Raw genomic sequence first — 16,937 nt, forward strand, 5'->3', positions numbered from 1 at the left:
CCACTTTCACTTTCATCAAGAGGCTTTTGAGTTCCTCTTCACTTTCTGCCATAAGGGTGGTGTCATCTGCATATCTGAGGTTATTGATATTTCTCCCGGCAATCTTGATTCCGGTTTGTGTTTCTTCCAGTCCAGCGTTTCTCATGATGTACTCTGCATATAAATTAAATAAACAGGGTGACAATATACAGCCTTGACGAACTCCTTTTCCTATTTGGAACCAGTCTGTTGTTCCATGTCCAGTTCTAACTGTTGCTTCCTGACCTGCATACAAATTTCTCAAGAGGCAGATCAGGTGGTCTGGTATTCCCATCTCTTTCAGAATTTTCCATAGTTTATTGTGAAATGCTGGGTTGGATGAAGCACAAGCTGAAATCAAGATTACTGGGAGAAATAATCAATAACCTCAGATATGCAGATGACACCACCCTTATGGCAGGAAGCAAAGAAGAACTAAAGAGCCTCTTGATGAAAGTGAAAGAGGAGATTGAAAAAGTTGCCTTAAAGCTCAACATTCAGAAAACTAAGATCATGGCATCCGGTCCCATCACTTCATGGGAAATAGATAGGGAAACAGTGGCTTACTTTAGTTTTGGGGGCTCCAAAATCACTGCAGATGGTGATTGCAGCCATGAAATTAAAAGACACTTACTCCTTGGAAGGAAAGTTATGACCAGCCTAGACAGCATGTTAAAAAGCAGAGACGTTAGTTTGCCAACAGAGGTCCAACTAGTCAAGGCTATGGTTTTTCCGGTAGACATATATGGATGTGAGAATTGGGCTATAAAGAAAGCCGAGCACTGAAGAATTGATGCTTTTGAATTGTGGTGTTGGATAAGACTCTTTGATAGTCCCTTGGACTGTAAGGAGATCCAACCAGTCCATCCTAAAGGAGATCAGTCCTGGGTGTTCATTGGAAGGACTGATGCTGAAGCTCCAATACTTTGGCCACCTGATGCAGAGAACTGACTCATTGGAAAAGACCCTGATGCTGGGAAAGATTGAGGGCAGGAGGAGAAGGGGACGACAGAGGATGAGATGGCTGGATGGCATCACCAACTCAATGGACATGAGTTTGGGTGAATTCCAGGAGTTGGTGATGGACAGGGAGGCCTGGCGTGCTGCAGTCCATGGGGTTGCAAAGAGTCAGTCATGACTGAGCAACTGAACTGAACTGAATAATACATTAAAACCAAGAAACTTTATATCAACCTATAATATGTCAAAACTACTATTTCAATTCACATCTCCACCAGAAATACTTAAGAATATCTGATTTTCTGCATCTTTGCCAACACCAAGAGTGGTAGGTGAAGACAACTCTGGTTTTCTTGTTTGATTCGTCTTTTTTTCTGAGAAAGACATATAAATTGAGTGATATTTTAAACATTTTAACTTCAAATTTAAATTTAAAGATTTAGAGGAGTGGACACATAATATATCAGGTCAACTCAAGGGAAAATTATGAGATAAATTTCATCTTTGGATCCTTCATGTTTGGTCTCCCTCTGGTCAGACTCTTTCTGAGGTCCTTAGATTCTTCAGTCTAAGCATACCAGGATGGGGGCTTGGACAGGTGGACAGCTATTCCCTCCACATCAGGTTTCCAGAAAACCTGTGATGCCCCAGAGCACAATGCCACCTCAGGTTCCTTGATAAACAATAGCACAAATGTCTGTGTCTCCACCACCCCGACCCTGAAATCCTTTAGCAGCTCCATACTGTAAACCTTCCTTTCCCCTCCTCAAAGCTGTTTCAAAGAAAGCCTGGTAATCTGTTATTTCAGAGTAAATTTAATTTATCCATTTGCTGCCTCAGAAGAATTTGCATTTGAAGTGGAATCTCTAATTAGTCGGTGGAATTTAGGCATCTGAATGCCTAGAACAAGTAGGGGAGACGTTTAAGGAGTTCCATTTGATGCCTAATTTCTGAATTCTTCTAAAACAATGAGAGATGTTATTCTGATAGTCTGCAATTTGCTACCAGCTCAGGACACAATAATACCTTTCAGACCTTAGCCAGCCCTGGCTTAAAGAGTTAAAGGTCTAGCCAAAATTCCACTTCTGCCTCTTGGTTCCCTCTGCAGTGGACTTCAAGTTTTCTTCCCAATTCAGGCACTCCTGAGTTCAAAACAGAGAACTGCCCCTCATCTCCCAAGTGGATTTTCTGGGGGCATCAAGAGCTGTTTGAGAGAATGTCCTGATGGCACTTTGGCCAAACTTGTGCTTATGCAGAAGCAGATTTTAGTACAAACCTGCTGGAGCCGGGGGCACCGCCTCGACCCTGACAGAGGTCAAAGCTGTGGCCTGGAGGCCAAACACAGCACTTAAGTGGATTTTGCCTGGCTCCCTCTATATCTTTTACATTTTTTAATTCAAAGGCCTATGAGGCTTTTCAACTTGTAATCTCTGCCTTACACTCACCCCAGGCTCTGATTGAAGGACATAAACAGATATGAATGGTTAAGTAGCTATTAACCCATTTGGGTCAGGTGCTCAAAGATCTTGTTCCTTTCCTTAGTTCTTCCCAGTATTTAAGGCACACAAAAGAAACAAGACAGCTACCGACTTCCTGGCATAGCTGTCCTTTTAAGTTGATGCTGACCGTAAACAAATGACTCTGTCCCCGGGCAGTGGGCTAGAGGATTTCTAAGCAACTGATAGTTGAACAGTCTGTGAGTCTAGGTACCTGTGCTCTTTATCATGGTAAAAAATTTAGAATTATATATTGTTGAATTGCTAAGTCATGTCTGACTCTTTGCGACCCATTGACTGAAGCACACAAGACTTCCCTGTCCTTAACCATCTTTCCCCAGAATTATGTATTAGCCAATCCTATGAAGTTTACTTCCTATGTAGTTAGAAATAAGCAAGCCCCATGAGTTCCCCATTTTACAGATAAAGAAACTTGAAGTCTAAAGCAATTGAATACAGTAGTAATTCAATCAATGTAGATATTCAAATAATCTTTTGGCTTCCTTAAGTAGCTTCCCTCTGACTTGAAAAAAAAATCTGTGTTATCACTGAGCATGTTTTAATCCTTCACTGCTACCTCTGTACTCTCTGCCTCCTCATTCATCCCGAAAGAATACTTTTCTTACCAAAATTAAAAAGAAAAATGTTATTTTATTGTCTGCTTTTTCATCCTTACCACCTGGATACTGCTAAGTCCTTCTCAAGAAGGTTTAAGGTTGTTGAGAGGACTGAAGGATCTAGAGGCATCACAATATTGAAACCGTTGAGTAGCTATTGCTAGGAGAGAATGTAGTGATGGCTATATTGTACGCAAGCATAAACACACAAACACATACAGACACAAAGGCACATGGTACCTTTACTGAAGGGCATACTAACTTTTTAAACACTTAATTTCTCAACTCAGTTTAAATTATGACTTACACATTTTTGAAAATTTGGTAAGTTTTTATTCTAAAGCTAAAATGATTAAAGGGGACATTTTTCCTTTGTGTCTGGTTTCAGAGATTGTAACCATAATCAGTGAATTATCTAAATTGGTTTCTGTTTGGAGGCTATTGAGGCATCTCCCTCTTAATGGATTGCAGAGCCCTCTAATTGAATTCTTGCCATGTATGCTTTCTCTGTGGTTAAAAATCTACCTTATAGATATTAAGATAGTCTGTGTTCAAATACCGTCTCATTGATTTAATTTCTCTTGAGGGAAAAAAATGTATTGCTAATGGTCACCTTGTCTCAAATTGCAGATTACAGTATTTCGGATGGGATCAGAAGGACACCAGGACATTGATTTAGCCATCCTGACAGCTTTGCTCAAAGGTAAAGAGTTTCTATATACAAGGAGTACAAAAGTAATTTAAATGGATTAGACAGCCATCTTATGTCTCCTAATAATGGATATAATCCCAAATAATACCATGACACATCCAATTATTGATAACATAAGGACTTCTCTTGTAACACATTCTTTTTTTAATTTATTTTTTAATTGAAGAGTAATTGCTTTACAGAATTTTGTTGTTTTCTGTCAAACCTCAACATGAATTAGCCATAGGTATACATATATCCCCTCCCTTTTGAACCTCCCTCCCATCTCCCTCCCCATCCCAGCCCTCTAGGTTGATACAGAGCCCCTGTTTGAATTCCTGAGACTTACAGCAAATTCCCGTTGGCTATCTATTTTGCATATGGTAATGTAAGTTTCCATGTTACTCTCTCCATACATCTCCATATATTCGTAATGCTATTAAATTTCCCTATAATAGGCCTATTATAGTGTGACTTGATTTCAGAAATTTTATAAATTAAAAAAACATTTTATTTATTTATTTAAATTTTGGCTGTGCTGGGTCTTCGTTCCTGCACAGGCTTTTCTCTAGATGTAGCAAGCAGGGGCTACTCTCTAATTGTGGCATGCATGTTTCTAATTGTGGTGGCTTCTTTCGTTGTGGAGCATGGATTCTAGGGCACTTGGTCTTCAGTAGTTGCAACCCCAGGGCTCTGTAGTTAGGGTTTCCAGGCACTAGGACACAGGCTTAGTTGCTCCACAGCGTTGTAACATCTTCTCAGGGACTGAACCTGTGTCTTCTGCATTGGCAGGTGGATGTTTACCACTGAACCACCAGGGAAGCCGCTCCCTAAAATTTAAATGTGCTACAATTCAATCATGACTACTGAATCATACAAATCTATGAAGTGAAAGGCATGCCTTGTCCCTTGATAATAGAAAAGTGAAACACCGCATTTATCTCCTTGAATCAAAACTCATAGTAAATGGAGATGTGGCCCAATTATCAGTTAAAATATTAGTCATCTTAATATCTTCTATTCAAAATATTTTCTTTCTCTTTCACTAGTTTGTGAGATAAGTGTACTTCACCTTAAAATTAGTCTTAGAATTTATTTGTTCTAATATATAATAGTTGTTTTCCAACTGTTCTGTATGTGACAGACCATATTAAATGCATTTTATATTATAACCAAGTAGTTATACATATGTAGTTAGAAAGCTGAAATAAAGTAAATAAAATAGTATTTACATTTGCTATATGCAATGAAATGGGATATTTTCAATTCTAACCTATTCTGTTCTCTTTAATGCTAATTATATCCCACCAAATTGATTTATGACACACTAATGGGTCATAACCTGCAGTTTTAAAAACACGGCCATAGAAGATTAAAGGAAATAATGATTGCTCTCAGAAATTAACATTTCTAATCACTATAATGAACATTACTTATGCAGCAGTAGATGCTAATGGGAATTTATGCCATTAAAATATTATGGTGTGTCAACTCTATTTTGTGCAGGCTTTGAAATGCTCTCTGATTTTAACCCAGTCGATTTGTGAAGGATATCAAGTGTAATGCTTTTGCTGACTTCCTTAGAGGCCAAGAATATATTTATATCAGTTTCAAACTCTTTTAGTTTGTTAAATTTTTCTTTCCATGTATTTTAAAACTTATGCCTGGACAAGTAACATGGTTTAACATTTAATTTTTATAATTATGCTTAGTTTTCAATTATCTAGTATATAAGGAACCTTTGTGTGATTCAGTTTTTATTCTATCATCTGAGAAAATCAGAAGTAAGGCAGAAAGAGGAAGACAAGAGAGATGAAACTAAGCACTGGTTCACAGATTCAGGACCTAGGGGAGGAAAGAATCAACAGGGAAAATATACATTTGCTGTTCCTTCTTTTTTGTCCGATTGAGTTTCATTTTTTTTTTTTTAGGATCTGTATATAAAGAATACTATTTACGTGATACAGATTTATTAAGTATGTTCAAAAATGAAGAGAAAAGGGAGTCAAAAAAAAGTTGTTCCAGAGATCTAGGAAGCCCATAGTTTCTCAAATGCTGACACCTGCAGTAGCTTTTGAGACTAGATGATGTCACATCACATTTGTCTTTCACATTAAGGAAACTGCTCTCTGATATGTGTGATCTGAAACTAGAGACTGCACACCCTTCATCCTTCTGCTTTTCAGTTCTGCCTCCTCCCCTCAACCCCTGCTCACACATACACCCAGGGAATTCAAGGAGTAGGAGCAGAATAGAGTTGCCAGAGAAAATGCAGGACATTGAATGTTTAGATCAACAGCAAATAAATTTTTGGCTTAAACTTGTCCCAAATATTGCATAGGACATACTTAAACTAAAAAAAAAAAAAAATTATTTGTTATTTATCAAAAATTAAAACAAAGCTGGGAGTCCTGTATTTTTACTTGCTAAATCAGGTTATTTTACTCAGAGGAGTTGTGACACTATTAATACTTCTGAACTTCAAACACCTCTAGAGATTCTGCAGGAAGTGTAACTCAAGAATCTAAGATCCCCTCATTCTTCCGTCTGCCTCTGTCTCTCAGGCAGGCCCTGCCTAATTATAGCAATCAGAGATTTCCACTGGAAAGAGCCCCAGACTTACCTGAACAAACCATCCAGTGCTTATCAACTTGCTCTGGCAGTCACCTTATCCTATCTGCATCCCCCATGCAGCAGTTTCAGTGAAGCCAGAAAACATCTACTCATAGTAGAAGTTATTTTAAGTGACCCCTTGATCCTTTCTGTGCATAGAAAGAAAAAGTGAAAGTGTTAGTCACTCAGTCATGTCTGACTCTTTGTGACCCCATGGACTTTAATCTGCCAGGCTCAAAGTCCATGGAATTCTCCAGACAAAAATACTGGAATGGGTAGCCAGTTCTCTTCTCCTGGGGATCTTCCTGACCCAGGGATTGAACCTGGGTCTTCTGCATTGCAGGCAGATTCTTTACCATCTGAGTCACCAGGGAAGCCTTCTGGGCATAGAGTTACTCCCAATTTTTTCCTCTTTTCTCAGACACCTTGGAGGTCAAATCATGTGGGTGTATATTCTTTTACTTCTGTACACGCACTGAAGTGTAATATGGGATGACAGCTGTCCTCTATAAATGAGGAATTATTTTTCTTTAGGTTTAATCTTCATTGGTAAAGTTCATCTGTGGCATAAAGAGAGAATAACTTCTATTGCTTACTTCATTTTCTGAAAAGTATCTTAGAAGAGAGTGCAGAAATGATAGAGTCCTCCTCAAAGTTGTCAAGATCATCAAAAACAAGGGTAGTCTCAGAAATTGTCACAGCCCCAAGGAGCCTAAGGAGACCTGATATCTAAATAATGTGGTTTCCTGGATAATATTCTTGAGTAGAGAAAAAAAGAACATTAGGTTGAAACTAGATAAATCTTAATAAAGTATGTACTTTAGTTTGTTTATTTTTTTTAATGTTAAGGGAAAAATAACTTATGCTCTCATATATTATGGATCTGAACAATAGACAGACTGTAGCAAGAAAACACACTTCTTCATGTCAAAGTGACAAAAAAAGGAAAAATCATCTTATGGAATTAACTGTACAAGTCAAGTGCAGATATAATCAAAACATCCACAGGCAGTATTTAAAGAGTCTTTATAAATCACACAGGCATGGATAATGTGCATGTGATCAGTCACTCAGTCGTGTCTGACTCTTTACTACCCTATGGACTGTAGCCTGCCAGGGTCCTCTGTCCATGGGCTTTTCCAGGCAAGAATACTGGAATAAAAATTCAAATACCAAGAAAAATAGTCAATGTTCTAACTTTAGAAAAATTTCTAGTAAGAATGCTAGTGATTAGATTAAATCATACAAAACAGTGAAAATCACTATTTTCTGAGCCATTTTCCTTTAAAACTGTTATTTGGCAAAACTAATACAATATTGTAAAGTCTAAAAATAGAATAAAATTAAAAAAAAAAAAAACGAATAATAAAAGTAAATAAAATCTAATGTTTTGAAACTACTTCTGAATGCATCCCCCTCCAACTCTATTAACTAGAAAATGCATAATTATTGTCACAAACTAGTACTGGCATCAATACACAATTAGTCTTGCTAAATAACTCATTTTTAAATGGCTTGATTAATCCTTGATAAAACAAAATGCTGCTGTGCTGTGCTTAGTCACTCAATCGTGTCCAACTCATTGTGACCCAATGGACTGTAGTCCACCAGGATCCTCTGTCCATAGAATTCTCCAGGCAAGAATAGGGGAGTGGGTTGCCATACCCTCCTCCAGGGGATCTTCTCAGCCCAGGGATTGAACTAAGTCTCCTGCGTTGCAGATGGATTCTTTACCATCTGAGCCACCAGAGAAGCACAATATTCTAAACTAGTTTATGTCCAAAAATTCTTTACACCAGATACATTTCATAAGTAACTAGCACCTTAAAACGTTTACTGAGGAACTATCTTTGCTTAAACTTAGATGATTCATGAATAGGTTTTATGGGAATTTATTATGGCCCTGCTTTGAAAATTTAAAAACTATTTCTAATTATGTGTTTTATCTTTACCACCCTTTTTTTCTGTGTGTAGGCAGCTTAAACAACACATGCATGATTGCTTTCCTTTTAATATTGTTTTTTTTAAACCCCAAACTGTTTAGACAGCCTTATTAAGACCAAAAAAAGGACATTCATATTGATACTTTCATCATGTATATGCAATGCAAAGTTACCATAGTTATTAATTATTATACAATGGAAATAGATGATATTTTTTCCAAAAGAGATCACCAAAGTCAAAATGTGTGGCATATTTATTTTAGGCTAAAAGGGCATAGGAGGTAAGCTTTTGGAGAACAGTGAAATATTTCTGTTAGAGATGAAATTCACTCTGTAATTTTTACAATGTAGATTCTTTGCAAAAGTATTATTAAACCTTTCTCTATATGAGACCACTTTTAATCTTCCTCATGTGCTTTCACTATTAACCAGGCTCCCCCAAATCCACCTGTTTCCTGATGGTTCATTTTTATCTCTTTACCCAAATCTTTAACATTGATATCATGGAGCATACTGACCATGTGCACTAGAACCTCAGTACAGACCGTGCAGACCTATGTCTGCTACTGGACTCTTATTTTTACTTCATTCCAAAGCCACCTTGAAGCCACAGTACCCCCTTTCACATGTCTACGTGCTCACTCAGTTGTGTCCGACTCTTTGTGACCCCGTGGACTGTAGCCTGCCAGTCCTCTATGCACATGGGATTTTTCAGACAGGAATTCTGGAGGTGGGTGCCATTTCCTTCTCCAGGGGATCTTCCCAACCAAGGGATCAAACTCATGTCTCCTGTGTCTCCCACATTGCAGGCAGATTCTTTACTGCTGAGCCTTTGGGGAAGCCCTTTCACCTTGCTACTCCCATGCCTTTTACAAACTTTAAAATTGAGGCAAAGAGTCTAAAAGACATTCAGGATCCTTCGGCAAATCAATAGCAGAGCCAAAGCTTTCACTCAGGTCTCCTCACTTCTTTTCAATTTTCTTTACATTACATGTATGAGTCTTGGGAACATCCGGGATTCCTTGGCTTTACAGTGCCACAGAGATCTCAGACATTTACCCCTGTGACTCCAGGGGTACCTGAGTGATAATAGATCAGAACATCTGCTTCCCTCAAGCTCTGAGAACACTTATCAGGGTCCTCAGCTACCAGACGATCCTAGCCGCATGCACAATACCTTAATGATGAAACTAGAATGTCCACAATTTAACCTAATGCAGTGGAAGAAAAGTACAGTCTGACACTTGTTTTACTTTTAAAGAGTACACCTCTGGTGAAATATTGATTCAACCAGGAAATTTTTAGTCATATGTGACAGAAACATAGTTCAGTTTATGCATAGTTCTCTTCAAGCAAAGAGAAATGCAGTACACCAGAAACTAGCATAACATTGTAAAGCAATTTTCCTCCAATTAAAATATTTTTAATTTTTAAAAATAAATAAATCATAAAATTGAAAAGGGGAAATAAAAAGGTATGTCATTTAAAAATAGAAAAAAAGAAATACAACAATTCCCACAACCAGGCGGTCTGAGACTTGTTGTGCAGAACAGCCATCAGCAGTAGCAGGCTTACATCCAACCCACTGAGCAAACCCCAGTTCAAAAGAGCCATCTTTTCTCATACTTGCAATGAGAAGTCCCAGGGAGCATTTGAATTTGCTTGCATCGGTTCAGCACCCATCCCTGAATCCATCACTGTGGCAAAGAAGATGGGAGAATCCCTGTGAGCATGAAATGAGAAATGGGATCAGCTCCACCCAAGCCTTGGAGTTATGGATTTCCAACAATAACAAAAAAAAAAAAAAAAATGAGGCTCTATAGCCAGGAAGTAGAGGCGCAAAGGGTGCTGAGAAGACCAAAACCAACTAAATATATATGTATATATACATGACTAACAATTGTATTAAAAAAAAGTATTGAGGACCAAAGAGTGTCAGATTTACCTAAGATGCAAGCACTTATGCACCTTAGGGGAACAAATTCTTCACTCACTAGACAAAAATGGAAACTAGGTCAAATTAATACTAATCAGGGTCAGATATCCACTCAAGCCATTCTCATATAATTCACTTCAGGTAGACCTAAATATGCAAATCTATGAATATTATTTACTATATAGTTTCTTTTTATCACTATAGTCATTATCCCTTTCAATTTTAATCATCTGTACTTATTTGATTATTTCTGCTAAAAATTTTAAAGGTGATTACATTCTTAACACTTTTCCCCCAATACCAAAGTCTATCCTTTAAGAGAAAATGATTTTGTAAAAACCAAATCACCTCAGGCTTTCCGAACTAGACTCCATCTACCCCATCCTCCACTACCACCCCAACCCCTCAGAACAGTGCTTAGCACAGGGAGACCACCCAGTAAAGGGATTTTTAATAGTATGAATTACAGACACAGTCAAAGCATCACTACTCCCTGATTGAACAAATTGCTTTACGTCATTGAGGCTTGGTTTCCTAATCTAAAATAGAAATAATTGTCATACCTCACTCATAGTCATTTTAATAATTGTAATTAATAATGCAAGTAAAACACTTAGCAGAACCTGGAAAGTTCTGTTTAATAAATGATAGTCTGACTAATCATGCTGATGATGATGCCAAACTAGAAATGAGAACAAGAGCCACATCTGTTTTACTCACCACCATATACACAGTGCCTGGCACACCATCAGTATCAAATATAGATTTTTGGGATATGTGAAAAATGATCAACAGAGTTTGGGATCAGATGATGTGTGTGTGTGTGTGTGTGTGTGATTTATATATATAAATCCTAGTTCTTTGCTGCCTATAAAATTGACCAAGTTATTTAACTTCTGTATGTCTCAGTTCCCTCAACTATGAAAAAGGAAACTGTGACAAAAACAACCACCTTTCTCATGAGGGTGAATTTAAGGGACTGGAAGCTCTTTGAGGGCAGGCACTATGCTTTCTTCATAGTAAATACTGAACACTTAGTGCTTTATCAAGCAGTGGCTCAGTGGTCCAGGAGTATGATTCTTGCTTAGGGTGCAAGAGGTCCCGGGTTCAAGTCCTGGACAAGCCCTCTTGGACTTCCCCAGTAGCTCAGCAGTAAAGAATCCGCCTGCAATGCAGGAGCCAGAGGAGAGGTAAGTTTGATCCTTGGGTCAGGAAGATTCCCTGGAAGAAGGGAATGGCAACCCACTCTAGTATTCTTACCTGGAGAATCCCATGGAGAGGAGCCTGGCAGGCTACAGTCCATGGGGTCACAGAGTCAGACATGACTGAGCACACAGTGCTTTTACACTCTTTCTCTTCTAAAACAGGCTTTTGAATTCCTAGGGAGTTAGGATGTCCCCCATATCCAAAATCCATCATAATCATAAAATCCTAATTTTGAAATGACATATAAATTTGAGAACAACAAAAACCCTTGAGCATACATGTAAAGAACCAGAACAGACCACAAAAATAAAGTTAATCTTGAAAATGGTTGAACACATGCCCAGCCTCCTTAAAATGAAATTAATTTTCTGGCAATTTTATTTTCTTGCAAATCCAAGTAGATCTCAGAGCAATAAGAGAGACCAAGGTAGATAGCAATTTTGGACATTTCTATTTGTCTCTAATAGAAGAATGCAATAAAAGAACTTAAATATCTTAGTCCTTTCATTTGTATAATGTTTTACAATTCACAAAGCATTTTCACATAAATTTTATCATCTAATCTTTATAACAACTCTGTGGAATGGTTGCCAGTTAATTTATCTCCAAACTGGGTCTTCTGAGGCATGAAAGTGGGAGATAGTGATAATTAGGCCAGAACAGCTAGAATAAAGGAAGAATGTCCAGACAAATTGGGAAGTGTGATCACTCTGATTACAAACTTCACCTTCCAATTAGAAAGTTTCCAGAGGAAAAGAATTCTGTCTTCTTTGCCTTCATATTCCAATGCCAGAAAAAATGCCTGACATATGCTTAGCATTCAGTAAATATCCACTGATTGAAAGAAGTTATAGTCCCAGGCCAATCTGTAACTGGCCAAAATCATATAAACAACGAAGATGCAAACTGGACTTCCCTATGAAAGTTCACTGAGGTGGACTCCAACCTTTCAACTCAGTGACTGACAGAAATGCAATTCTACATCCTCCCCAGGATTTCTGCAAATTCTTGAAAGATGAAAGTCCCTTGGTCACCCTTGCCTTCAGGTTCCTGATTCTATGTGTGTTATTTTTGTTTCTCATCACAAAAGACAAAATGTAAAACTCAGTCTTGCCACAGTTTCGAAAAAAATAACAAAATTCACTCACCCAAAACTTTTTGTTAAAAGCTTTAGCAGACTTTTATAAAAGCATAATAAACTTCTAAAAATATAGGTAAGGTTGGAAGAAAAGTTCAGTAATGCACACAACTCTTAATCACATAGCAAGCATCTCCAATGTTGATAGCTTTTGGCTATTTCACACAGGGACTTTGCATGGATCCTTCCCATTTGAATCCCCTTTTGTCACACTGTCCCCCTCTTCTCCCACTGTCCTCTTCTTCATGCTCTCCTCTAAGAGTAAAACAAATGTCCTCTTCAAACAGAGCATTTCATCCCCATTCTCTGACATTTTGGTCCTGCCCTGAAAGGCTCATCTACCCTAGGCAGCTTTGCAGGATATTTTTACAGACAGCTTCCTCCCTAAGCAGAGTTCTGGTGCCAGACTCATAGGAGAGAGTGACTTCTTCAACTCCTTTGATATAGGCAGTAAGTGAAGAGTAGGGCTTTGACTCATGTCCCTAATCAAAGGATGAGAATATTATGTTCTTTGCTCCAGGGCCATAATCACCAGCAGGAAAGTACAGTGTATAGTAGGTGCCAAGTGTTTGTAAGAACTATGAACGTTAGGGCCCCCAGGTCTGCAGTTATGGACAGGCCATTTCTAGCAGATTTTCAAAGTTATGACCATGTCCATAAGATTGTCTCATTGTAGAATTATAAAGCTGGATAGAAATATAAAGGCTTAGGACAGTGAGAGGTCTCTGCTGGTGAACTGGAATCCAGGTCTGCAGATGGCCAGGTCTGTTCCTCCTTCCCGACATCGTGCAGCCAGTTCTGATGGCAGATGTGGTCATCTCAGCTCCTTGTTACACAGAAGCTAAACACCTTTTACTCTGCAGCTCTCTTGGGCCTCAGGATTGGCATGGGAACAATGCTGTGTGCATTTTAAGCTAATTACAAACCCAGAGCTCCCTGGCAGCTCTTGGCTTGTGAAGACATCATCATTGACCACTGGCCACAGTGCTACAGAATTGTACCTTTTCTTCCCTAACTTGCCGGAGAACAATGAATCAGCCTCATTTGTTAAATCAATTATTGAATATTCTGAGTTACATAACCATGCAGATTGGCAGGAGCATAATTCCAAAATGAATGGTTTCTATAGTACAACTAAAATGTAAGAATAACAACTAGTATGGCACTTACTGTAGTACAAGCATTAACTAATTTAATCCTCACAATACTACAATGGGACAGGTACTATCAGTATTACCCATTTCACACTTGAGGAACTGAAGCACATATAAGCTACCATGACCAAGGTCACACAGCTAAATATTGATAGAGTCTAGACATGAACTCAGGTTATGAGTCCAGAACACTTGCTCTGCATCCTAAGCCTCTATGGCCAGGACTGCATATTAAGGACTGCCCTCATTTTTTGTATCTTCTGAAAAATAAGTAAGTAAAATTTCTTTGATGCATAAAAAAGTACAGATAGATTCCTAGATAACATTGGTTCACTGAACGAGTCTACTGTTGTTACTGTACACTGATTCCCTCTAAAGCAAGAGTAAATGGTCATTTATTAAAAGCACTAGAGCAGAAACAGTATTTTGTGTTCACCACACTGATTTCTTTCTTCACATTGGAGACTAACATCCTAGCCTTCCTTGCAGAGAGGTTGGGACCATGTCACGGAGCTTTGATCAAACAGATGTGATCAGAGGTGATGTAAACCATTTCTAGACATGGAAGATGAAAAGCAGACGTAAGAAATAACACATGGGGAAAAAACTGAATATCAAGCTGACTTACACTTCAGTATGCTCAAAAGGTCCAGAAAGTTGGGGCACAGGGAGTCTTTTAAAAGAAGCAGCCAGAGTGCCATATCCTGTTGCCTACTCCTAATTCCTCTCCAACAAAAAAGCAAAGATATATTTTCTGAAGAGGGTAAAACATGTTCTCTGCACCAGGAGACAGCAGGTGAAAGGTGAGGGATAGACTATAGACTGAAAGTGGGGTGCTAAATATTGGATGCTAAACCCCAGTCCTCTCCCTCTTTTGGTTCCCAGCATGCTGGTGGCTGAGGGGCGGGGAGTCTTCATTCTCCAAAGAGGAAACCGAAAGGGACTTAAAGGTCCTTTTTTTGTAAAATTTTATCCTCCTAAGAGAAAAGACCTAAAGATATTAATATAAATGATTCCCCATTTAAGGAACCAGCTTATCTTACAATGAGGTTCATAGTTGATCATTTCCATTGATGTGCTCAGGACTTTCAATCAGCACTTTAGCACCCACTCTTAAGTGTGATCAGATGTCCAACTGTAACCAGGCATATAAGAAATATCTCTAATGTAGAGGACAGATATGCAAACAAATAAACAGAGAAATGCAATTTGGTGCAAACAGAACCAATGTAGGAAGAAAAAAACTTCACCAAAACTATGATTACTACCCTCAGAGAAATCAAGGGAAATCTTTAAACCGTTAAAATATGAACAGCATCTTATATTTAGTTCAAGAACTAAAAAGAGCCCTTAGAAATTAAAAATGATCATGGCAAACTAAAAATAAGTGGAAGAATTAAAAATACAGTTGGAGAACTCTCCCAGAAAAGGACAGACAGAATTAAAGATAACGAGAGAACAGAAGGTCAGAAATCATTAACATAATTCCAGAAAATGTCCCAGAACTCCAGAACACAGGTCACCAGATGATAAAAACCCACTGAGTGCCCAGAACAATGAATACAAATAAACCCACACTAAGATAGATTATCATGATATTGAATAATATAGGAAACAACAACAAAACCTCTAAGAACTTCCAAAGAGAAAAACAAGTCACATGCAAAGAACCAGGAGCTAGGATGATGTCAAATTCTGAACAACAGTGCAGAAGGCTGTTGTGAAATGCCTTAAAAGTTCTGAAGAACATTTATTTGCAATCTAGAATTCTATATTAATCTACCAGCTACTTGTAAACGTAGAATAAAGACATTGTCAGGCATAAGTTGTCAACACATTCACTACCCACGAACCATTTCTTTGGTACTTTACTGTAAGGTGTGCTCCACCAAAATGAAAGAGAAAAAAAAGCAAACACGAAACACAGGAAACAGGAGCTCCCACACGTGACAAGTGCTGGAAATCCCTGGACGATGTGAAAGGCGGGCTCAAAGCAAGAGTTCTGCACCAGGCATGAGAGGTAAAAGCAGGAGCCGCCAGACCTTCCGAAGGCTCAAGCCTTAGACTGGCATAGTGTCACCTCTGCTGCATTCTATTGGGTAAAGTGTGTCAAAAGACCAGCCCAGATTTACTGTGAATATTGGAAGGTACAGTTCCGTGGAAGCCATCTTCAGAGACCAGCTTCCACAGAGGACCAAAGTAATCAGCTACAAGAAGTGGTTGCCTCTGGAGAAGGAGGATTGGGATGATCAGATTCGTGATATTTTCTAACAAATCTTGTAGGATGGATGACTCTAAACTCTGTGTATGCATAACCTTAGTAAAAATAAACTGCAAAATAGTCCCTGGATTATATCATTCTCGAAGAAAGAGACAGAATGAGTAAAAAAAAGAAAGAAAGAACTGGTAGGAAATCATCAACGCAATAATTCCAGAAAATGTCCCAGAATTCCGAGGTATACATTTCTTTAGAATCCTGCTAAAAATTACAGTGTGGAAGATGCACATATTTTTCTTACCTGGGACTTCCCTGGCAGTCCAGTGGTTAAGACTGCATGTTTCCAATGCAGGAGTTATGGGTTGGATCCCTGTTTGGGAAACTTAGATCCCACATGCCTCTACATGGCCAAAAGAAAAAAAACCTATTTTACTTACATGGCTATGTAAATGATTTCGTTTGTCATATCACAAGCAAGCAGAATAACCCAATATAATGTTTTTCTTTTCTTTTACTCCCTCTGTCTTACACTGATAACATTCCTCAGTTTTGCATATTGTACATAATACAGGAACACTTTTATCAAGTTTTTTAACATGGTAATGGGTAACTTTTGTAAAGTATTGACTTCTTTTATTGTAGAAAGCAGAAAACACATTTGTTTAAGTAGGTCGGCAAAAAGAAAGAAATAGATGCTTCTTGTTAATCATAAGCCATATAATTTTGTTTGTCCTTTCTATTTGCATATGTTATTAGGACATGAGGAAATAACAACAATATTTACACAGATCAGATCAGATCAGATCAGTCGCTCAGTCATGTCCGACTCTTTGCGACCCCATGAATCACAGCACGCCAGGCCTCCCTGTCCATCACCAACTCCCGGAGTTCACGCAGACTCACGTCCATTGAGTCAGTGATGCCATCCAGCCACCTCATCCTCTGTC

The 16,937-nt window shown here is 38.4% G+C and overlaps 1 protein-coding gene across 1 annotated transcript in view; it reads left to right on the plus strand.

Moving 5' to 3' along the window:
* LOC105003462 (transient receptor potential cation channel subfamily M member 3) overlaps window positions 1-16,937 on the plus strand; it is a 248,658-nt gene that overhangs the window by 105,534 nt on the left and 126,187 nt on the right. The window contains exon 4 of the mRNA XM_010860631.1: window positions 3,722-3,794. Coding sequence (XP_010858933.1) covers window positions 3,722-3,794 — 73 coding nt within the window. The remainder of the gene's footprint in view (window positions 1-3,721; window positions 3,795-16,937) is intronic.

The sequence above is a fragment of the Bison bison genome, unplaced genomic scaffold, assembly GCF_000754665.1.
Source record: "Bison bison bison isolate TAMUID 2011002044 unplaced genomic scaffold, Bison_UMD1.0 scf7180017864469, whole genome shotgun sequence".
NCBI lineage: Eukaryota > Metazoa > Chordata > Mammalia > Artiodactyla > Bovidae > Bison > Bison bison.